This window comes from Bombina bombina, chromosome 1, assembly GCF_027579735.1.
Source record: "Bombina bombina isolate aBomBom1 chromosome 1, aBomBom1.pri, whole genome shotgun sequence".
In the NCBI taxonomy this organism is placed as follows: domain Eukaryota; kingdom Metazoa; phylum Chordata; class Amphibia; order Anura; family Bombinatoridae; genus Bombina; species Bombina bombina.
Genome location: NC_069499.1, coordinates 838,920,983 through 838,946,219, shown reverse-complemented (window position 1 = coordinate 838,946,219; position 25,237 = coordinate 838,920,983). Strand labels below are relative to the sequence as shown.

The window sequence follows — 25,237 nt, the reverse complement described above, 5'->3', positions numbered from 1 at the left end:
TGTTCTAATGGGTGTAGAGGTTGTTGGTGTAATGTTGCTAGGCATAGTTGAAGTTGAAGTAGATGTTGAACTAGTGTCACTCAACCCAGCTGTACTTTCAAAGCTAGAGAATGTCACTTTTTTTTGGTTTTTGTTATTGCTGACCTTTTTATCAGAAGACTTACCTCTGATTAAAGCAGCTGCTGGAGGCTTAGTCTTTAGCTCTGATGAACTGCCAGTAAGGCAGGAAACGCGTCAGCTGTGGACTCTGTGATCTGTGCTGTTAACGTTTTTAACGCAAGTACAATAAATTGACTTTTAACATTTATATCTCTCCCTGCCTGCATTTCTACTCCAAGGGATTGTGTTTTTGTTGTATTCTTTGCTATTTTGCCTGCTCAGTAAGGGTTTTTGGAGAGCCCTAGCAATCCCAGGAGGGAGACAGCCTACAGCGGAATACTTACCTGCTGTGAACACGGAGGGCGTGGACCGCAAGTGCACTGAAATCAAATGGAACAGTACTGTCTAGGTGAGCACAGTGTTTGAATCACTTATACATATATATTATACTGACCTCCATGACTCAGGTGCTCTATCCTAAAGCGGTAAACCTTCCTTCATACTGATAAGTGGGGATACTATTGTTTGCTATTTTCATTTTTAACTTTGTGATATCCGCTATTTGTGGGACCCTAGGACAGGGTAGTATCACAAGTATTATATATCTTTCATATTCAGAAATTGGAAGCCACCAAGCAGCTTGTCAAAAAATCTGCTTCATAATTGTCCACTCCTGGAATGTGAATCGCAGATAGACAGCAGTTGTGGGTCTCTGCCCACTGAATGATTCTGGCCATCTCTGTCATGGCCAATGAACTCCAAGTTCCTCCCTGGTGGTTGATGTAAGAGACCGATGTAATGTTGTCCAACTGGAATCTGATAAACCGGGCTAAAGCTGAGGCCAAGCCAGTAGAGCATTGAATATCGCTCTAAGATGTTTATGGGGAGAACTGACTCCTCCCGAGTCCATAGACCCTGAGCCTATAACGAGCCCCAGACTGCTCCCCAACCCAGCAGGCTGGCATCCGTGGTCACAATCACTCAGGTAGGTCTGCGGAAGCAGGTCCCCTGGGAGAGGTGTTCCTGAGACAACCACCACTGAAGAGAATCTCTTGTCACACGAACAAAATATACACCATTCGACATTCAATAACGTGTACTACCACACATGTGGTTTACCTATTGGTTTGTCCTTGTTCAAAATTCTACGTGGGCAAGACGAAGGGCACACTAAGGGAACGGATGGCCAATCATAGGCTGGCTATAAGACAAGCCTTGCAGAAGGGTCATTCCGACAAACCGGTGGCACGTCATTGTGCCGAAAATAGGCACTCTGTGTCCTCCATACGATATACTTTGACCATGTTCCGAAATTGGATAGAGGTGGTAACAGGGACAAACTTCTACTGATCACGGAAGCAAAATGGATGTATCGCCTGGGAAGTATCGTCCCGGGAGGATTAAATTCAGTACCAGATTTCAAGTGGCTGATATAATCTGTTACTTACCAGGGGTGCGATATGAGTGGGTGGAGCTATCTGACATGAGTGTGTTGGAGGCTTCTGGGGAGGCTCCCATCACACACATAACATGCCAGGGGGGTACTGCTTTGGCGGAGGGGATCTGACAGCAGGGCACCTTGATGGCCCACGTAATCCACTACAATATTTGTCACCCTTCTATCAGAGATAGCCACAGTGGTTGTAATCTAGGAGGTATACATTATGGGTCTGCAATGGAGGAACAACCCATGATCATAGAGGAAAGACATGTTGCTCATGTTGGATTGTGCAGTGAATGCTGCATGTATTGAGTTAATACAAGTTAATCTTTATCCAAAATGTAAAATCATTCTGATTGGCATACTTACTGTAGATATGCAGAGTCTATTATCCATCTTTGTATTTTATTTCTTAATTTTTTTTCTTATGGACACTGTTATTATTGCTGTTTATCAATTTAAATTAGGCAATATCATTTAAAGGGATGAAATGATATGCCTGTTTCTTTAAATATGTCACTTGGTATTGACATGCACAAAGGGGCATGTAACTTATTAGTTTGTATTAAGGGAGTTATTACACTAATAGTATATAGGAATTATAGTTTAGGATGCTGTATTATAGAATGGGATGTAAGGATCACATTTTGTTATCACTATTAACATATGAACATGATTGTTTATGTATCCTGGTTACCATGGTAACTCGTTTTTGCAAACAGCATAAGGGCTGTATGTTTTATTTTTGTTTAATGCTTATATGCTGGGAACAGCCCTTAACAACTTATTTTCACAAGTGTGTAGTGAAAGAAAGAAATGTACATATATTATTATTTTCTTGAAACCGGAAGTGATCTCAGTAGCTACTTCCTGTTCACAGTGGTGTTGGAACACATTGATGAGTTCCATTGCAATGTTTGGCGCTTTTTTTGGAAGGAAATGGAGGTATGTTTGTGCTTTAACACTTATTTGTGACACTATATATTGTGCTGTGTTTGTATACTTTGCACTGAATGATCTGATGAAAGGTCTTATGTAGATCTGAAACGTCAGCTAATAAATTTGACACTTATTTGTGAAAAGCCTGAGAGTGCATCATATATTGCTTATATATATATATATATATATATATATATATATATATATATATATATATATATATATATGTATATATGTATTCTCTGTATGTATTTAGTTTCCCTTTGGGAAAAAGGGGTAGCCAGACGTGGACTCCTTGCTCAGTGTGCTTTGAGGAACATGGCTACACCTCACTGACGAGGCCCAATGAAGGCCAAAATGATCGTCTGGGGTTGCTGTGTTCCTTGTTCAGAGAGGAATTGCCTGGTATTTCGGCGCTGGACTGACCGTAATAGGCGGGATAGGTTAGTGATTAACAACTAGGGTGCCAGATCAGAGATTTCCTCATGATAGAATCCACAAAATGTATTTCATAATGGTGAAACAAAAATGTTACAAACAGATAGGATAACCAAATACCCCACCCCAACCTCAGAAAAGTGCACCCCGTAAAAGTCAGTCTCACTGTCGCATGGCTAATTAGCATAAATGAACTTAATGTTACTGATCATGATTGTTATGTAACAAACTATAAATAGTAGCAAGCTTGGCTTTACTCCTAAAGATTACTCAACAGTAAGTTATACATCTAAGTGATACGTAGGAAGCCGACCTGATGATATTGAACTACTATCCCATACAAGTTTAACTTAAATACTGGTGGGTTTCGGAGAGTAAGTTACAGTAATGATCGGGATATAGACAAATGTCAGAATGAGTCCCTTACGCTAATTAGCCATGCAACAGTAAGCGGCTTGGCCAGGACAGGTGGACGTATCAGGCACGAACATGGTGTTTACAAGGAGATTATCGACTATAGCCTATCTTGCGACAGTACAACTACTAATATATAAAACAGTAAGGACTTGCGAGACTATATCCACATGTAAAACAGAAAATTAGATATGTTTATCCCTTTAATATTACCAGCTGACATTTCGTCAGGATAGGATCGCCAGTCTGCTTTAAATTCCTAGAACAAGTATTTTGATACATAAATGATATGCTTCATATGTCATTTGATATCTGAGGTGCGACTGTAGCGATTTTATTTTAGGAACTTAGATTAATATTTTATTTTACCTTTTTATTTTAAATTTGGTCTGCACTGTTTAATGGGTCTTATTGAACACTCACAGTGTTGTCATGACAACGTTTTTGGCGCTCTTTTCTGAGATTGAGAGTGGGGTATTTGGCTTATTAAAACTGGTCTATTTTTGATTGGTCTGAGTAAGGGTTGTTCCTTCTTCATGTGATTATATATATATATATATATATATATATATATATATATATATATATATATGCTCAGAGAGTGCAAAATAATAAAAATACTACTTACCAGAAGAAACTCATCTACTGGTAAAACCAGTAGGAAGCCAAACCAGTGCTGAAACATATCAGCAGGTGATATGGAATAGGAGTATACTAAAGACCTAGCAGGAGGCGGCAAAGGACAGGACCCTGGCTACACCTGTGGAAGGCTTGAAACTAATTTCCCATGAGGTGAAAAAAAAAAGTCACTACTCATACTCTGACAAGCACTGCATTTTAAGGGGAAATTGGCTTCAACTCAGTTTGAGAACCCCTCTCACTGAAGAATAACAAGCACATCTTCATTCTACACCTTCCTTCAGCGGAGGCAAATACAAGCTTTACCAGTGAGATGGAAGGGGTTTTATAGAACTCTTGGGAATCTCTGCCTCCACCTAGTGGCAGGGAAGACTAATTCACAGGAGTAATGGATCGTGGACCTGTATGAAAGAGAAAAAAAAAAGCCTCAGATCAATTAGAGCGCCCTTATCAAACAATGTGAAAACTGGGGGATTTGGGGACGTTTGCCTCCTCCTGGTAGACAGAAATCATATCCCACATGTAAATGACTCTCACAATTATATGAAGGAAAAAAAATGTTAATCAGCAAAAGAGCATCTGTTTTATTAAAATGCAATTTAAAATGCCCTTCTTCAGATGAAGTAAAAAACAAAGAAACCGCTAACTTATGAAAAACACAACATTTTTCAGAATAATTTAATGCACTGGAAGAATTTAGATATTTATGAATGTGACAGCAAAAAAAGTGGGTAAAAATCGCTAACATTTAGTTATAGTTTAATACTTACTTTCTGTGGGTTCAGCACTTTAATGACCTGTGTGATACTCCCAGAGTTAAAGGCTGGAAGGATGTTACTGCTTGGGGAGAGGAGTTGCAGCTGGAAAGTCTGAGACGAAAAGAAAAGAATTGTGTCAAATAATGTATGATATATATACTAAAAAAATTGCTACATAACTATGACATACCTATTTTCCCTATCTTAAAAGAATATGAAACCCAAAAATTTTCCTTTCATGATTCAGATAGAGAATGCGATTTTTAAACAACTTTCTAATTTACTTCCATTTCTGGAGCACTATATACAGTTTTGCAAAAATGTTAAACTATTTGCAGAGCATGTAGTGATCCAGAACACAGAATATCATGGGAATGAAGCAAATTTGATAGTCAAAGTAGATTTAAATTTAAATGGTATGCTCTGATTAAATCACAAAAGAAAATTTTTGCCTTTCATATCCCTTTAAAAGGGAACAAGCAAGCAATATTTTCTATAGCAGATGTAAAAGAACAGAAAATTAGAAATTATCACCAAAATATAAGCAATTTCTATATCTTGGCCCATACCCTGTGTAATACCAGCGAGAATACCTACAAGCAAAAAACCCTCTGCCAAGAGGCATGGAGAGAACTGTCCACCCCCCTAGTTACCAATACAAAGGTAGCTTAGAAGCACCACCCCTTCCTCCTCCTAGTGATTTCCGGCCCAAAAAGGTGAACAAATGAAAGGTAGGGAGTCTGGTAAGTACTACCCAGGGTATGGGCCAGTGAGAAGAGTAAATAGCAATACAGAGAAAGCGTGGGGAAAAAAATAAACACAAAGACTGCAAAAATAACAATTTATTCAAACAAAACTAAAGACAGAATTCTTCGACCAAATCTAGCATAGACCGACTGACTAACATCAAGCTTATAATATGATACAAAAGTATTGAAGAACTACCAAACTGCTGCCTGACATATCACTTTTGAAATTGTCTGCACAATCCAGCTTGACATAGTAGACCTTGAAGGAGCCTGACCTTGACGAGGACCCTTTGTAATCACATTTGTGAAAATCTTGAGTTCTCTAGACATAATAATGAAGGCATTGAACAACATTAAACTGATATAATGGCTTTCCCTGTGAATATCCCTTTCCTTGTGAAAGTCCGATACAACCTTTGGAAGAAACTCAGGGACTGCTTGAAGAACCTTGTCTTGATGAAAGCAATATCAGAATCCTTGGCGGAAAGAGCTTGTAATCCAGACACTAGTCTTGATGACTTAATAGCCACGAGAAAAAACAAAATGTATGCTTACCTGTTAAATTTCTTTCTTTCTGGACACGGTGAGTCCACGGATTCATCAATTACTGTTGGGAATATCACTCCTGGCCAGCAGGAGGAGGCAAAGAGCACCACAGCAAAGCTGTTAAAGGACCAGTCAACACAGTAGATTTGCATAATCAACAAATGCAAGATAACAAGACAATGCAATAGCACTTAGTCTGAACTTCAAATTAGTAGTAGATTTTTTTTCTGACAATTTTAAAAGTTATGTCTTTTTCCACTCCCTCTGTACCATGTGATAGCCATCAGCCAATCACAAATGCATACACGTACCATGTGACAGCCATCAGCCATTCACAAATGCATACACACTTATTCTTGCACATGCTCAGTAGGAGCTGGTGACTCAAAAAGTTTAAATATAAAAAGACTCTGCACATTTAGTTAAAGGGACACAAGTCAAAATTAAACTTCATGATTCAGATACAGCATGCAATTTTAAACAACTTTCAAATTTACTTACATTAACAAAATGTGCACAGTCTTTTTATATTTATACTTTTTGAGTCACCAGCTCCTACTGAGCATGTGCAAGTAGGGATGGACCGAAACCGATACCGAAAATTCAGGGTGCCCCTGGCCGAAAACCGAAACGAAACCGAAATAGTTTTTTTCCTTTTTAACTACAGTGTGGGTGTGTAGCTGAGAGAGCTTGTAGGCGGGAAAGCTCCAACAAATGGACGTGGTCACTTGTACCGTAGGGCGTGATCTGCAGTGAAACTGGAGCTCTATAAGGGAGAGCGTGGTTATAGCCAGACAACAATACGAGGTGGACATGTGTTTTGTTTTTGGGTGTAGTTATCCGTGTGATGAGCGTGGCTGCACCTGATCGTCTCTCATCGTATCTCAGCCGAGTTCCTGGTTCGGGTCTCACACTGACCCGTCAGATTATATGTCCGGAGCCCCAAATGGAGTCTGCCTGTCACCTATCATCAAGACCACTGGACTTAGCTACAACCTTACGTGCAAGGTGGTTATAGAAAGTTACTGTGCTTTTTTGTATACACTGTCTGGTGGGTGCTAATTTGTACCAACTGTGTGCGAGCTTGGGGCTTATGCATATATAGTGTGCACGCATATTTGCCTCAGGCGAATAGAATGTCTACGCACAAGAGGCTGATGTATGAGCACTGTATATAAGGCTTAAAGATATTCACTGTGTGTGCTTAGGGCTGTGTCTGATAATATCAAGTGTTTATAAACATGTTACTTATCCCCCTTTGATTACTGCATTCACTATTCAGAACTTTGGTTTCCTTCTCTGCTGGTTTCAAATATCATCATGTAATGGTACTTATGTGTGTGCTCTGTGTACCATGCCAGTGCTGTGCTGCTCACCTTATGCTAAGGATAAACATGTAACTCAATAGAACAGGGGAGGGCTGTACATTTTTAGCCATTTTGGTCCTCTTTGGGCCGAAATTGGAATTGCCCATTTTCGGCGGCCCAAATTTTGGTGCATCGCTAGTATTATTCTTTATTTAGTTCTGTGTAACAGAATCAGATTTAACCGATTTTGTTTTGTTACCAATTATCAAAATAAAGTATAGTTCTAGAAAACTATTATTATATGCAAAACAGTAAGTCAAGTAATGAACTCAAACAGCAGCTCTAGGCTGGCATCAGATTTGAAATATGCTACACAATAATTTTACCGAAAATAAAAGGCAAAAAAAACGAAAACCGAAATAACAAAAAATGCCATTTTCGGCCGAAACTTTCTGCGGCCGAAATTTCGGTGCATCCCTATGTGCAAGAGTTCACAGAATATACGTATATGCATTTGTGATTGGCTGATGACTGTCACATGATACAGGGGGAGTGGAAATAGACATAACTTTGCAATTTATTTAACAAAAATCTACTACTCATTTGAAGTTCAGACTAAGTGTCATTGCATTGTCTTCTTATCATGCATTTGCCGATTATGCAAATCTACAGTGTTGACTGGTCCTTTAATGGAAGTCAATTGGAAAGTTGTTTAAAATGGCATGCTCTATCTGAATAATGAAAGTTTAACTTTGATTGAGTGTCCCTTTTAAGTATCTCTTCCCTTCCCATAATCCCCAGTCATTCGACCAAATTAATTATGTAATTGGAGAAAGGGATATAACACAAGGTGTAGAGGTTCCTGAGGTTAAAGTTAAAAATAACTGTCTTAAAATAAAGGGCGGGCCGTGGATTCACCGTGTCCAGAAATAAATAAATTTATCAGTAAGCATAAATTTGTTTTTCTTTCTTAAGACACTGAGTCCACAGAATCATCAATTACTGTTGGGAATCAATACCCAAGCTAGAGGACACAAATGATTAGGGAGGGACAAGACAGGTAACAAACAGAAGGCACCACGGCTTGAAGAACCTTTCTCCCAAAGGAAGCCTCAGCCAAGGCAAAAGTATCAAATTTATAACATTTTGAAAAAGTATGCAGAGAGGACCAAGATGCAGCCTTGTAAATCTGTTCCACAGAAGCTTCATTTTTAAAAGACTAAGAAGTAGATACAGCCCTAGTGGAGTGAGCTGTGATTCTCTCAGGAGGCTGCTGTCCAGCAGTCTCATATGAAAAATGTATTATACTTCTCAACCAGAAAGAAAGAGAAGTAGCAGTAGCTTTCTGACCTCTACGGGTCCCATAGAAACAAACTGGTAACAAACTTGGGCGAAAGTCCTAAATTGCCTGCAAATAGAACTTAAGAGCACGCACAACATCTAAATTATGTAACAAACGTTCCTTATGAGAAGGATTAGGACAGAGAGAAGGAACAACAATTTCCTGATTAATATTTCTATCCAAAATAAACTTAGGAAGAAAAACCAAACTCGGTACGCAGAACCACCTTATCTGCATGAAATATGAGATAAGGCGAATCGCACTGTAAAGCTGAGAGTTCTGAAACTCTCCGAGCAGAAGAGATAACAGCAAGGAACAAAATCTTCCAAGATAACAATATCTATGGAATGCAATTGTGCAGCAAAATAGATAAAGCAGAAATCTGACCCTTCAGAGTACTGACAGACAAACCTTTCTCCAGACCTTCCTGGAGGAAAGATAGAATTCTAGGAATCCTGACCCTACTCCAAGAGAATCCTTTAGATTCACACCAATGAAGATATTTACGCCATATCTTATAGTGAATCTTTCTAGTAACAGGCTTACGAGCCTGAATCATGGTCTCAATGACCGACTCAGAAAATCCACGCTTAGATAGAATTAATCGTTCAATCACCAAGCAGTCAGTTTCAGAGAAACGAGATTTGGATGAAGAAAAGAACCCTGAAGAACGTCCTTCCTCAGGGAAAGTCTTCACGGTGGCAGAGACGACATTTCCACTAGGTCTGCATACCAGATCCTGCAAGGCCACGCAGGAGCTATTAGAATCACCGATGCTCTCTCATGCTTGATCCGAGCAATGATTCGTGGCAGGAGAGCAAAAGGAGGATAAAGGTATGCCAACCTGAAGTTCCAAGGGACTGCCAGAGCATCTACTAAGAAGGCCTGAGAATCCCTTGACCTTGAACCGTATTTTGGAAGCATGGTGTTCTGTCGCAACACCATCATCCAATTCCGGTACCCCCATTTGATGGTTAACCTGGAGAACACCTCCGGATGGAATTCCCACTCCCCGGGATGAAAAGTCTGTCTGCTCCGGAAATCCGCTTCCCAATTGTCCACTCCTGGAATGTGGATGGCAGATAGGCAGCAATTGTGAGCCTCCACCCACTGAATGATTCGAGTCACGTCCTTCATGGCTAAGGAACTCCGAGTTCTCCCCTGGTGGTTGATGTAAGCAACTGAGTTTATGTTGTCTGACTGGAACCTGATAAACCGGACTAAGGCCAGTTGGGGCCAAGCCATCAAGGCATTGAAGATCACTCTCAACTCCAAAATGTTTATGGGGAGCCCACCAGGCTGGCGTCCGTGATTACATTCACCCATGAGGGTCTCCGAAAGCATGTCCCCTGAGACAGATGTTCCTGAGACAGCCACCACGGAAGAGAGTCTCTTGTCGCCTGATCTAGAACTATCTTCTGGGATAGATCTGTTCCATTGGCTGAGCATGCATAACTGCAGACCTTTCAAATGGAATCGGGCAAATGGAACTATGTCCATAGAAGCCACCATCAGACCAATTACCTCCATGCATTGGGCCACTGATGGCCGTACAGCAGACTATAGAGCTAGGCAAGAGTAAAGCATCTTGGCTTTTCTGACTTCCGTCAGAAATATCTTCATAGATAGGGAATCTATAATTGTTCCTAGGAAGACCAGCCTTGTAGCCGGAACAAGGGAACTCTTTCCCAGATTCACCTTCCATCCGTAAGCATGAAGAAAAGACAACAAGATCTATGTGTGAGATTTGCAAGTTGAAAAGATAGCACCTGAACCAGAATGTCGTCCATATAAGGCGCCACTGCAATTCCCCGAGACCGAATCACTGCCAAGAGAGCCCCCAGGACCTTTGAGAAAATTCTGGGAGCTGTGGCAAGGCCAAATGGAAGAGCCACAGTGTTTGTCCAGAAAGGCAAATCTCAGAAATTTGTGATGATTCCTGTGAATGGGAACATTGAGGTACGCATCCTTCGTAGGTCTATTGTCGTAATGAACTGACACTCTTGCACTAAAGGAAGAATGGAACAGATAGTCTCCATCTTGAAGGACGGCACTTTGAGAAAATTGTTGAGACACTTCAGGTCTAGAATAGGTCTGAAAGTCCCTCTTTTTTGGGAACCATAAACAGATTGGAATAGAACCCTAGACTGGAACTATCACTCCTAGGAGGGAAAGATCCTGTACACATTTGAAGAATGCCTCTTTTTATTTGGTCTGCAGATAATCTTGAGAGGTGGAACCTTCCCCTGGGAGGAAGTGTCTTGAATTCTAATTTGTAACCCTGGGACACTATGCCCACAGCCCACAGATATGGGACATCTCGTATCCATGCTTGGGAAAACAGAGAGTCTGCCCCCCACTTGATCCATTCCCGTATTGGGGGCAACACCTTCATGCTGACTTGGACTCAGCTGCGGGCTTCTTAGATTGCTTTCCCTTGTTCCAAGACTGACTGCGTTTCCAAGAAGGCTTGGACTTTTCCTGCTTGGAAGAGGAGGGAGAAGACTTACCTCTGAAGTTGGGAAAGGAACGAAAATTACTCTGACGTCCTTTTGCCCTATTCTCATCTTGTAACTGAAAAGATCCTTTACCACCCGTGATATCGGAAATGATTTCCGTCAAACCAGGTCCAAACAAGGTCTTACCCTTGTAAAGAATCACCAAAAGTTTAGACTTGGATGAAACATCCGCCAACCAAGATTTCAGCCACAATGCTCTACGCGCCAATACAGCAAGCCAGACATCTTGGCTCCTAACTTGATGACCTGCAAAGATGCGTCAGTAATGAAAGCATTGGCTAACTTAAAGGGACACTGTACTCAAAAAAATTCTTTCGTGATTCAGATTGAGCATTAAATTTTAAGCAACTTTCTAATTTACTCCTATTATCAAATTTTCTTCATTCTCTTGGTATCTTTATTTGAAATGCAAGAATGTAAGTTTAGATGCCGGCCCATTTTTGGTGAACAACCTGGGTTGTCCTTGCTGATTGGTGGATAAATTCATCCACCAATAAAAAAGTGCTGTCCAGAGTACTGAAACCAAAAAAAAGCTTAGATGCCTTTTTCAAATAATGATAGCAAGAGAACGAAGAAAAATTGATAATAGGAGTAAATTAGAAAGTTGCTTAAAATTGCATGCTCTTTCTGAATTACAAAATAAAAAATTTGGGTACAGTGTCCCTTTAAGAGCATTGGTCCTATCCTGGATTTCCTCCAAAGGAGTCTCAACTTGAAGAGACTCAGACAATGCATCAAACCAGTAGGCTGCAGCACTTGTCACAGTGGCAATACACACTGCAGATTGCCTTTGGAGACCTTGACGAACATACATCCTCTTCAAGTAAGCCTCCAGCCTCTTGTCCATTGGGTCCTTGAACGAGCAACTATCCTCTTTGGGAATAGTAGTTCTCCGGAAACATCTTTTTAAACACCGGGGAAGGAGAAAAAGGAATCCCCGAGTAATCATTTCTGGAGCCCGGTCTGGCACAGGAAACCCGTCCACAGAGGAGGGAACATCAAAGTGTCTATTTAATTTACTAGATTTCTTGGGATTGACAATGACAGGAGTCTCGGAGTCATCCAAAGTAGCCAAAACCTCCTTTAACAGTACACGGAGGTGTTCAAGCTTAAACCTGAAGGATACAACTTCAGTATCAGAAGGCGGCATTACACTGTCCGAATCTAAGATTTCACCCTCAGAATCTACCAACGTATCTTCCTCTTCAGGGTAGCAGGAACTGGATCAGAAACCTTACCATCTGATTCTTTAACCCCTTAATGACTGAGGACGTGCAGGGTACGTCCTCAGAAAAAAGGCAGTTAATGCCTGAGAACGTACCCTGCACATCCTCAGTCTGGAAAGCAGCTGGAAGCGATCCTGCTCGCTTCCAGCTGCTTTCCGGTTATTGCAGTGATGCCTCGATATCGAGGCATCCTGCAATAACATTTTTAAGCCATCCGGTGCAGAGAGAGCCACTCTGTGGCCCTCTCTGCACCGGAGATTGTTGGCTTACCGCGTTGGTGGGTGGGAGGCTGGTGGTGGCCATCGATGGCCTTGGCGACGTGCAGGAGGGGCGGGATCGTGGGCGATCGGGGGCGCGCACTGACGGGCAGGGGCGGGCGCGTGCACGGGGAGGGAGCGGGTGGGAACCGCTACACTACAGAATAAAGTAAAAAAAAAAAGCATAAAAAAGGGAATAAAAGTTTTTTATTTATTAATCAATTAAGGTGTTGGGGTTTGTCTGTTAGGGGGGGTGAATCTACACTACAGAATTTCTATTTTTGTTTTAAAAAAAACACGTTTTTTTCTTGAAACTGGGTACTGGCAGACAGCTGCCAGTACCCAAGATGACCCCCAATAATGCAGAGGGGGAGGGTAATAGAGCTGTTTTGGGGGTGGATCAGGGAGGTTGGGGGCTAAGGGGGGATTCTACAAAGCAGCATATGTAAATATGCTAAAAAAAAAAAAAGAACAAATTAAAAAAACCTTTTATTTTAGTACTGGCAGACTTTCTGCCAGTACTTAAGATGGCGGGGACAATTGTGGGGTGGGGGAGGGAAGGGAGCTGTTTGGGAGGGATCAGGGGGTCTGATGTGTCAGGTGGGAGGCTGATCTCTACACTAAAGCTAAAATTAACCCTGCAAGCTCCCTACAAACTACCTAATTAACCCCTTCACTGCTAGCCATAATATACGTGTGATGCGCAGCAGCATTTAGCGGCCTTCTAATTACCAAAAAGCAACGCCGAAGTCATATATGTCTGCTATTTCTGAACAAAGGGGATCCTAGAAAAGCATTTACAACCATTTGTGCCATAATTGCATAAGCTGTTTGTAAATAATTTCAGTGAGAAACCTAAAATTGTGAAAAATTTAACGTTTTTTTAAATTTGATCGCACATGGTGGTGAAATGGTGGCATGAAATATACCAAAATGGGCCTAGATCAATACTTGGGGTTGTCTACTACACTACAGCTAAAATTAACCATACAAGCTCCCTACATGCTCCCTAATTAACCCCTTCACTGCTGGGCATAAAACACGTGTGGTGCGCAGTGGCATTTAGCAGCCTTCTAATTACCAAAAAGCAACGCCAAAGCCATATATGTCTGCTATTTATGAACAAAGGGGATCCCAGAGAAGAATTTACAACCATTTATGCCATAATTGCACAAGTTGTTTGTAAATAATTTCAGTGAGAAACCTAAAGTTTGTGAAAAAATTTGTGAAAAAGTGAACAATTTTTTTTATTTGATCGCATTTGGCGGTGAAATGGTGGCATGAAATATACCAAAATGGGCCTAGATCAATACTTTGGGATGTCTTCTAAAAAAAAATATATACATGTCAATGGATATTCAGGGATTCCTGAAAGATATCAGTGTCCCAATGTAACTAGCACTCATTTTGAAAAAAAGTGGTTTGGAAATAGCAAAGTGCTACTTGTATTTATGGACCTATAACTTGCAAAAAAAGCAAAGAACATGTAAACATTGGGTATTTCTAAACTCAGAACAAAATTTAGAAACTATTTAGCATGGGATTTTTTTGGTGGTTGTAGATGTGTAACAGATTTTGGGGGTCAAAGTTAGAAAAAGTGTGTTTTTTTCCATTTTTTCCTCATATTTTATAAAAAAAATTAGAGTAAATTATAAGATATGATAAAAATAATGGTATCTTTAGAAAGCCCATTTAATGGCGAGAAAAACGGTATATAATATGTGTGGGTACAGTAAATGAGTAAGAGGAAAATTACAGCTAAACACAAACACCGCAAAAATGTAAAAATAGCCTTGGTCCCAAACGGACAGAAAATGGAAAAGTGCTGCGGTCATTAAGGGGTTAATTTTCCTCTTGCGTCTTCCCTGAAGCATGGGAATGGCAATTTCTGCCTGCAAAAAAACTCCTCCAGGAGATTGAGAGGAACTGCAGGGCACTGCATGTTAGGTTGTTAAAGCTTTGGATGTTTGAGGTGAAAGCTGTGGCATTGCCTGAACAGCATCAACCTGAGAGAGTGGAGGCTCAGCAACAAAAACAAATTATGCATACCTGATCATTTTCTTTTCGTCAGATGGAAAGAGTCCACAGCTGCATTCATTACTTTTGGGAAATAAGAACCTGGCCACCAGGAGGAGGCAAAGACACCCCATCCAAAGGCTCCTCCCACTCCCCTCATCCCCCAGTCATTCTGCCGAGGAACACGGAACAGTAGAAGAAATATCAGGGTGAAAAGGTGCCAGAAGAATAAAAATACAGACCCCCCCACACAAAAAATACGGGTGGGGAGCTGTGAACTCTTTCCATCTGAAGAAAAGAAAATGATCATGTAAGCATAATTAATGTTTTTCTTCCTAAATGGAAAGAGTCCACAGCTGCATTCATTACTTTTGGGAAAACAATACCCAAGCTATAGAGGACACTGAATGCCAAGACGGGAGGGTACAAGAAGCAGCCCATTCTGAGGGCACCAGGCCTGAAACCATTACCCAACAAAACCCCTCTTCGTCCGAAGCCAAGAACATTAAAAAGAAAAAGCCCCAAGGACACGACCCACAGATAGTCCGGAAGCCTAGCTAGAGACCGCAAAATCAGACTCAACTGAGCCAAAAGTCCTCCAGGAGACGCCGTCGCCCAGCGGTCGGCCTCCAACCACACACCCCTTACTAGCGAAGAACACCAGCCCAAAAAGGGACAGGGGAAGAAAAAAATCAAAGAAAATAGAAAGGACACCACAAAATTCCATAAAGGAAGACCCCCAGAACGAGCCTAGCTCATAAAGACCCAAATGGGTCCACAACAAATAAGGGAGGCAACGCCCAGACCAACAACAACACAAGGTCTAGGACCGGGCATCCGAAAAGCGATTTTTACTCTCAACGTCGAGTGGAAGCACCAAAACGACAACTGAAGACATCCTCAAGTTGCCAGCACAATCTCAGGACCTACTCCCAGCCGGGCCAGCCCAAGCGTCAGTAGGTCCGAAAACAGGGGAACATTAGAACCCCGACACCCGCTCACAAAAGAACAGAAAAAATGGCTTCAGCCATTCCACAGAGCTCGGGAACCCCCGAAACTCCATAAAGACAGTCGACAAGGCCGAAGACCCAGAAGAGTCTAGCAAAGGCCCATCTCGACGCGGAGCCAGCAAGACTCCAGATAGAACAGAACAACCAAGATAGCATGACTCTCTGTTCCATCCCCTGAATCTAGGAAAAGTCCTAAAAAAGGCCTCCATAGGAGAACAAGCCCCCCCTAAGAAAAATGGGGCAATTAGAGACAGAGCACCTGCCCACGAGACACAAGGCCACAGGGTGAATAAGAGAGCACTCTCCAACGCAGATGAACCTGGAAGGAATCCCCTGAAAACTTAGAGCACAGACAGGGTGCATTAGCTGCAGCGGTTACCCTATAACCCTTGGCCTGCAGAACCGCAAAGCCATCAGGTTACTTAAGCAAACCGTCAAAGGGAAACTGTTCATTGAGCGTAGGCAAAGCCAATGAGTAGCGGCACTCAGGAAATCTGGCCAACCGTGACCAGATCTACTAGTCAGACCAAAGGTCATAGCCCAAATTCCCAGAACAAAAGATTCCTTAACCCGCCCTAGATCCTGAAAAGAGCGTTAACTCGCAACGGGATCCACAAGGGAAAAAGCCTCAACAACTGGAAGAACCAGGGCGATGAAAGGTTTAAGTCCCCAATTGTGTAAAACAAACAATATCCCAGAAATTTAAACACCCCATCTGATATAGAAAACAGACCCACAGGGAGATATTAATGTAATATCCAGGAGAACGAGTATCCAGGAGAACCTGGAGAACGAGAACACCTCGCAAGTCCCGACCCAAGGAAGAGACCACCCCATGCCATTGTCCAACGCTCCAAAGGAGCTAAGGCATCTCGAACCAAGACACTAGAGCCCATAGCCATTTGACTGCCACAAGACGATCAAAGCAAGGACACCACCAAGGTCACTCGATCAAAAGCTAGTCTCCACCCCACCATACGAGACAGAGGAGTACCTGAAACCAAGGATGCGAAGCATCCCCAGATCTGGGAAAAATCCTAAGCAGAGTCCAAAAGAACTCTCTCGAAGGGAAATTCAGGTCCCCAAAGGAGACACAACTCACATGGAGGAACAGACAAAATCCAAAGGGTCTCAAAGAAGAGAGCAACCATCTCCCGAAGGGAAACCCAGGGCCCCATAAGGAGACCTAACCCACATGGAGAAGTCCAAATGTCTTAATGACAAAAGAAACACAGAAGGAACACGTCCAACAGGACAATACCTAGAGCCTCCGAAAGGCCAAACCGCCTTAAACCAGCGGTAAGGAGGCGCTAAACCCCCAATCCTCCCACGTGAGGAAGAATACTCTAGGTCCCGAGAGAATCAGAAGCAAAAGGAGTGACGCAGCGGAACGCTGCTGACCCAGTCAACCAGCTTGAAGGCTCAATAAGGACTGAAACAATCCTTCCAACCTCACGGACCCACGAGTCCTCGTTAGAATGCTTAGCTACAATTTGTAAAATAAAAACAAGAAACACAAATAATAAATTAAGCACTCGGCGCCTCCAACGGACCAGCCAGGCAGAACAGGCGCCACATGTCTGAACAGGCCACGATACAGAAGATCTGAACCCAAGCAGGACCAGCCTGCAACAGGGCCATAACTGTCAAGCTGCCTAAATCCTCCCTCAGAGGGGAAGAGAATAACAAAACATAGGACTAACATGTCCCTTAACAACTTCCGCAGAAGTAAACAGCGAGAATCGATCCCAGAGAAAGTTCCCAAAGGAAACATATAATCAAAATAAAAGTCATCCTAACCGGATAAAAGAAAATATAAGGCAGCCCGTAGACAAACACCTAAGAAGAAACAGGCATACCCGCAGGACCAGCCAAATAGAACCCTGATCTTCCAACAAAAACTGGGAAGGATCTCAACAACTGACAATCAGGGGATTTCCCACATGTCTAATGAGGTGAACCATTCTAAGTAGAATACTGCGGTTTCCCGTATCCGTTAAGGATAGGATCCTCTAATAACTCAAAAACGTTAGTAAAACGCGTTTGCGCGCTATTCTGTAACAAAAGGCACAACACTCAGGGACAGCTACACCCACGGGGAACTGTATAGGCCCACCCAAGGCCGGGAGACCCGGGACAATCGGGCACAAACGCAAATAAACATCTGGGCTTTGCAGACGCATAATCGCCAAAAATATGCGAAAGCGAAAACGAGCTACAACCTCCGGGGGTAACAAGCCGCCCTGCAAGGAGGGATAAACATAATCTGGGTTACCCGCATGTGTAGTAGTAGGGAGCGGTAGGGAACTCGCCTCTCGGAGGAAAGAACTCCCAGAGGCGGATGGCTCAGTGGACCCTTGATTTCCCGAGCCCGAGGAACAAGGCGCTCTAATACGGCATATTGAACATAATATATATATATATATATATATATACATACATACTGTCAACGGGGCCAATTCGCATTCTTCACAAATCGAAGAATCTGAACAGTATCAGCATCAGAATCCTCCATAACTGGATAGAGAATATAATAATATGGACTAAAGAGAAATCTAAACGGCACTTTACACCCACAATGGCTGGGGCACTCACCACCTCCTAGAACCAGACACTAGCAGACCCAAATTTTTCAGTCGCCACACGGTCAGGAAGGCAGAAATGGAGGACCAGAGCGTAAACACGTCCAGTCCCAAGGTGAACGTACAGTCTAAAAAAAGCGCGTCCAACCATAAGGTAGCATCACTTTCAAAGGCCCCTATGTTCTAAGCCAAGAACCCAGATAACACTACATATAAGCAGATTGAATCACACAAACATGATTAAACCCCCCCCCCCCCTTGGGAGATATTAACCCTCGATTCCAAGAACCAAAGGAGCCTCACTGAGGCCCTATATTTTATACTTAATAAATCCCGCAGGATAGTACCTTACAGGAAACAAATAAGATACAGTACATTCTCATGAAGTAACATGAAATGATCTTACCGGAAACGACGCCGTGGAACAGGAACACGGCCCTTCAAGTGTGACGAATAGTAGCAGCAGGGAAGCAACCCGATCTGCTCTAACTGCGCCACTCATTTCCATTATCAGCAAGAAAATATGCGCACTTTAGAACGGAACTACCGCCTCAAGAAAGATGCGCCTCTCTTATTACATCAGAGACGGTCCCAGCGGCCATTAAAACACTAAGAATCGGAATATCGTTCCGCAATGAAGCAGGACCTTGCTCCTGAAAGAATATAACAGGCCCATCCGTTTAAAAAAAAAAAGGATCCTTAGAAAAATAACTGAGCTCCCTGAGATACTTATTCGCTCTCAATAAAAACTCTCCCTGTCACAACCTCACAGTGCCTGTGTCATGCCTTATGAGTCTAATTCAGGACATATGTCCCATATAAAGTTCAGAATACATGTAGTGCCAATGTCTCTTCTTTCTTGTAAAGTAACAAAAATGGCACTTACCTGCACCCCTGGCTATCCGACAGATCACTCGGCGTGAGAGACCTACTCTGGCTTTCTGTTACAAGGGCAGCAACTTGTTAGGAAAATGCAGTGAGGCCCACCCCACAAGTTCCTAACTGCTTGAAAGCTACCACTGTCATACTGAAGACACTAACGTAGAGTACAGCTAGACCCTCTCAAGCTAGGAAAGATCAGAGCAAGCCTGCCCTGGCTTTTAAAATAATAAAATCTTAATTGAAGAATTCAGACACCAAAAACGTCACCTCCTCCTTGCACCGAAGGCAAAGAGAATGACGGAGGATTGTGGGAAGGGAAGTGATACTTAACAGCTTTGCTGTGGTGCTCTTTGCCTCTTCCTGCTGGCCAGGAGTGATATTCCCAACAGTAATTGATGATTCCGTTGACTCACAGTGTCTTAAGAAAAAAATGGTCTTCAACGTAAGGAAACAAAAGGAAATCTCATGTAGTGGTTTGAAAGGACACTCCAACAAAACATCCAGAACCAAAAGAAAATCCCAGGAAGGAACAGCCGATCTCACAGGACGACGGATATGGGCCAAAGACTGGAAAAACAGAATTTATGTTTACCTGATAAATTACTTTCTCCAACGGTGTGTCCGGTCCACGGCGTCATCCTTACTTGTGGGATATTCTCTTCCCCAACAGGAAATGGCAAAGAGCCCAGCAAAGCTGGTCACATGATCCCTCCTAGGCTCCGCCTTCCCCAGTCATTCGACCGACGTAAAGGAGGAATATTTGCATAGGAGAAACCATATGATACCGTGGTGACTGTAGTTAAAGAAAATAAATTATCAGACCTGATTAAAAAACCAGGGCGGGCCGTGGACCGGACACACCGTTGGAGAAAGTAATTTATCAGGTAAACATAAATTCTGTTTTCTCCAACATAGGTGTGTCCGGTCCACGGCGTCATCCTTACTTGTGGGAACCAATACCAAAGCTTTAGGACACGGATGAAGGGAGGGAGCAAATCAGGTCACCTAGATGGAAGGCACCACGGCTTGCAAAACCTTTCTCCCAAAAATAGCCTCAGAAGAAGCAAAAGTATCAAACTTGTAAAATTTAGTAAAAGTGTGCAGTGAAGACCAAGTCGCTGCCTTACATATCTGATCAACAGAAGCCTCGTTCTTGAAGGCCCATGTGGAAGCCACAGCCCTAGTGGAATGAGCTGTGATTCTGTCAGGAGGCTGCCGTCCGGCAGTCTCGTAAGCCAATCTGATGATGCTTTTAATCCAAAAAGAGAGAGAGGTAGAAGTTGCTTTTTGACCTCTCCTTTTACCAGAATAAACAACAAACAAGGAAGATGTTTGTCTAAAATCCTTTGTAGCATCTAAATAGAATTTTAGAGCACGAACAACATCCAAATTGTGCAACAAACGTTCCTTCTTTGAAACTGGATTCGGACACAAAGAAGGCACGACTATCTCCTGGTTAATGTTTTTGTTAGAAACAACTTTCGGAAGAAAACCAGGTTTAGTACGTAAAACCACCTTATCTGCATGGAACACCAGATAAGGAGGAGAACACTGCAGAGCAGATAATTCTGAAACTCTTCTAGCAGAAGAAATTGCAACCAAAAACAAAACTTTCCAAGATAATAACTTAATATCAACGGAATGTAAGGGTTCAAACGGAACCCCCTGAAGAACTGAAAGAACTAAATTGAGACTCCAAGGAGGAGTCAAAGGTTTGTAAACAGGCTTGATTCTAACCAGAGCCTGAACAAAGGCTTGAACATCTGGCACAGTTGCCAGCTTTTTGTGAAGTAACACAGACAAGGCAGAAATCTGTCCCTTCAAGGAACTTGCAGATAATCCTTTCTCCAAACCTTCTTGAAGAAAGGATAGAATCTTAGGAATTTTTACCTTGTCCCAAGGGAATCCTTTAGATTCACACCAACAGATATATTTTGTGGTAAATTTTTCTAGTTACAGGCTTTCTGGCCTGAACAAGAGTATCAATGACAGAATCTGAGAATCCTCGCTTTGATAAGATCAAGCGTTCAATCTCCAAGCAGTCAGTTGGAGTGAGACCAGATTCGGATGTTCGAACGGACCTTGAACAAGAAGGTCTCGTCTCAAAGGTAGCTTCCATGGTGGAGCCGATGACATATTCACCAGGTCTGCATACCAAGTCCTGCGTGGCCACGCAGGAGCTATCAAGATCACCGATGCCCTCTCCTGATTGATCCTGGCTACCAGCCTGGGGATGAGAGGAAACGGCGGGAATACATAAGCTAGTTTGAAGGTCCAAGGTGCTACTAGTGCATCTACTAGAGTCGCCTTGGGATCCCTGGATCTGGACCCGTAGCAAGGAACCTTGAAGTTCTGACGAGAGGCCATCAGATCCATGTCTGGAATGCCCCACAGTTGAGTAATTTGGGCAAAGATTTCCGGATGGAGTTCCCACTCCCCCGGATGAAAAGTCTGACGACTCAGAAAATCCGCTTCCCAATTTTCCACTCCTGGGATGTGGATTGCAGACAAGTGGCAGGAGTGAGTCTCCGCCCATTGAATGATTTTGGTCACTTCTTCCATCGCCAGGGAACTCCTTGTTCCCCCCTGATGGTTGATGTACGCAACAGTTGTCATGTTGTCTGATTGAAACCGTATGAACTTGGCCTTTGCTAGCTGAGGCCAAGCCTTGAGAGCATTGAATATCGCTCTCAGTTCCAGAATATTTATCGGTAGAAGAGATTCTTCCCGAGACCAAAGACCCTGAGCTTTCAGGGGTCCCCAGACCGCGCCCCAGCCCACCAGACTGGCGTCGGTCGTGACAATGACCCACTCTGGTCTGCGGAAGCTCATCCCCTGTGACAGGTTGTCCAGGGACAGCCACCAACGGAGTGAATCTCTGGTCCTCTGATTTACTTGTATCGTCGGAGACAAGTCTTTATAGTCCCCATTCCACTGACTGAGCATGCACAGTTGTAATGGTCTTAGATGAATGCGCGCAAAAGGAACTATGTCCATTGCCGCTACCATCAAACCTATTACTTCCATGCACTGCGCTATGGAAGGAAGAGGAACAGAATGAAGTATTTGACAAGAGTTCAGAAGTTTTGTTTTTCTGGCCTCTGTCAGAAAAATCCTCATTTCTAAGGAGTCTATTATTGTTCCCAAGAAGGGAACCCTTGTTGACGGAGATAGAGAACTCTTTTCTACGTTCACTTTCCATCCGTGAGATCTGAGAAAGGCCAGGACAATGTCCGTGTGAGCCTTTGCTTGAGGAAGGGACGACGCTTGAATCAGAATGTCGTCCAAGTAAGGTACCACTGCAATGCCCCTTGGTCTTAGCACCGCTAGAAGGGACCCTAGTACCTTTGTGAAAATCCTTGGAGCAGTGGCTAATCCGAACGGAAGTGCCACAAACTGGTAATGCTTGTCCAGGAATGCGAACCCTAGGAACCGATGATGTTCCCTGTGGATAGGAATATGTAGATACGCATCCTTTAAATCCACCGTGGTCATGAATTGACCTTCCTGGATGGAAGGAAGAATTGTTCGAATGGTTTCCATTTTGAACGATGGAACCTTGAGAAACTTGTTTAGTATCTTGAGATCTAAGATTGGTCTGAACGTTCCCTCTTTTTTGGGAACTACGAACAGATTGGAGTAGAACCCCATCCCTTGTTCTCCTAATGGAACAGGATGAATCACTCCCATTTTTAACAGGTCTTCTACACAATGCAAGAATGCCTGTTTTTTTATGTGGTCTGAAGACAATTGAGACCTGTGGAACCTCCCCCTTGGGGGAAGCCCCTTGAATTCCAGAAGATAACCTTGGGAGACTATTTCTAGCGCCCAAGGATCCAGAACATCTCTTGCCCAAGCCTGAGCGAAGAGATAGAGTCTGCCCCCCACCAGATCCGGTCCCGGATCGGGGGCCAACATCTCATGCTGTCTTGGTAGCAGTGGCAGGTTTCTTGGCCTGCTTTCCTTTGTTCCAGCCTTGCATTGGTCTCCAGGCTGGTTTGGCTTGAGAAGTATTACCCTCCTGCTTAGAGGACGTAGCACTTGGGGCTGGTCCGTTTCTGAGAAAGGGACGAAAATTAGTGAAAGGAATGTTAAGCAATTTGTTCTTGGAAGACGCATCCGCTGACCAAGATTTTAACCAAAGCGCTCTGCGCGCCACAATAGCAAACCCAGAATTTTTCGCCGCTAACCTAGCCAATTGCAAAGTGGCGTCTAGGGTGAAAGAATTAGCCAATTTCAGAGCACGAATTCTGTCCATAATCTCCTCATAAGAAGAAGAATTATTATTGATCGCCTTTTCTAGCTCATCGAACCAGAAACACGCGGCTGTAGTGACAGGGACAATGCATGAAATTGGTTGTAGAAGGTAACCTTGCTGAACAAACATCTTTTTAAGCAAACCTTCTAATTTTTTATCCATAGGATCTTTGAAAGCACAACTATCTTCTATGGGTATAGTGGTGCGTTTGTTTAGAGTAGAAACCGCCCCCTCGACCTTGGGGACTGTCTGCCATAAGTCCTTTCTGGGGTCGACCATAGGAAACAATTTTTTAAATATGGGGGGAGGGACGAAAGGTATACCGGGCCTTTCCCATTCTTTATTTACAATGTCCGCCACCCGCTTGGGTATAGGAAAAGCTTCGGGGGGCCCCGGGACCTCTAGGAACTTGTCCATTTTACATAGTTTCTCTGGAATGACCAAATTCTCACAATCATCCAGAGTGGATAACACCTCCTTAAGCAGAGCGCGGCGATGTTCCAACTTAAATTTAAATGTAATCACATCAGGTTCAGCTTGTTGAGAAATTTTCCCTGAATCTGAAATTTCTCCCTCAGACAAAACCTCCCTGGCCCCCTCAGACTGGTGTAGGGGCCCTTCAGAACCAATATCATCAGCGTCCTCATGCTCTTCAGTATTTTCTAAAACAGAGCAGTCGCGCTTTCGCTGATAAGTGGGCATTTTGGCTAAAATGTTTTTGATAGAATTATCCATTACAGCCGTTAATTGTTGCATAGTAAGGAGTATTGGCGCGCTAGATGTACTAGGGGCCTCCTGTGTGGGCAAGACTGGTGTAGACGAAGGAGGGGATGATGCAGTACCATGCTTACTCCCCTCACTTGAGGAATCATCTTGGGCATCATTTTCTCTAAATTTTGTGTCACATAAATCACATCTATTTAAATGAGAAGGAACCTTGGCTTCCCCACATTCAGAACACAGTCTATCTGGTAGTTCAGACATGTTAAACAGGCATAAACTTGATAACAAAGTACAAAAAACGTTTTAAAATAAAACCGTTACTGTCACTTTAAATTTTAAACTGAACACACTTTATTACTGCAATTGCGAAAAAGTATGAAGGAATTGTTCAAAATTCACCAAAATTTCACCACAGTGTCTCAAAGCCTTAAAAGTATTGCACACCAAATTTGGAAGCTTTAACCCTTAAAATAACGGAACCGGAGCCGTTTTTATATTTAACCCCTTTACAGTCCCTGGTATCTGCTTTGCTGAGACCCAACCAAGCCCAAAGGGGAATACGATACCAAATGACGCCTTCAGAAAGTCTTTTCTATGTATCAGAGCTCCTCACACATGCATCTGCATGTCATGCTTCTCAAAAACAAGTGCGCAATACAGGCGCGAAAATGAGACTCTGCCTATGACTAGGGAAAGCCCCTAGAGAATAAGGTGTCCAATACAGTGCCTGCCGGTTATTTTACAAAAATTCCCAAGATTAAAATAATTCCTCAAGGCTATGGAGTATAAAATATGTTTATATATAAATCGATTTAGCCCAGAAAATGTCTACAGTCTTAAAAAGCCCTTGTGAAGCCCTTTTTTTCTGTCTGTAATAAAAATGGCTTACCGGATCCCATAGGGAAAATGACAGCTTCCAGCATTACATCGTCTTGTTAGAATGTGTCATACCTCAAGCAGCAAAAGTCTGCTCACTGTTCCCCCAACTGAAGTTAATTCCTCTCAACAGTCCTGTGTGGAAACAGCCATCGATTTTAGTAACGGTTGCTAAAATCATTTTCCTCTTACAAACAGAAATCTTCATCTCTTTTC

At 42.8% G+C, this 25,237-nt stretch overlaps 1 protein-coding gene across 1 annotated transcript in view; it reads right to left on the bottom strand.

The window, feature by feature from the left end:
• The window catches only part of AP1G1 (adaptor related protein complex 1 subunit gamma 1), a gene marked incomplete in the record, with an annotated part of 574,973 nt that overhangs the window by 24,758 nt on the left and 524,978 nt on the right, over positions 1–25,237 (bottom strand). Inside the window, 1 exon segment of the mRNA XM_053699458.1 lies at positions 4,741–4,839. Coding sequence (XP_053555433.1) covers positions 4,741–4,839 — 99 coding nt within the window.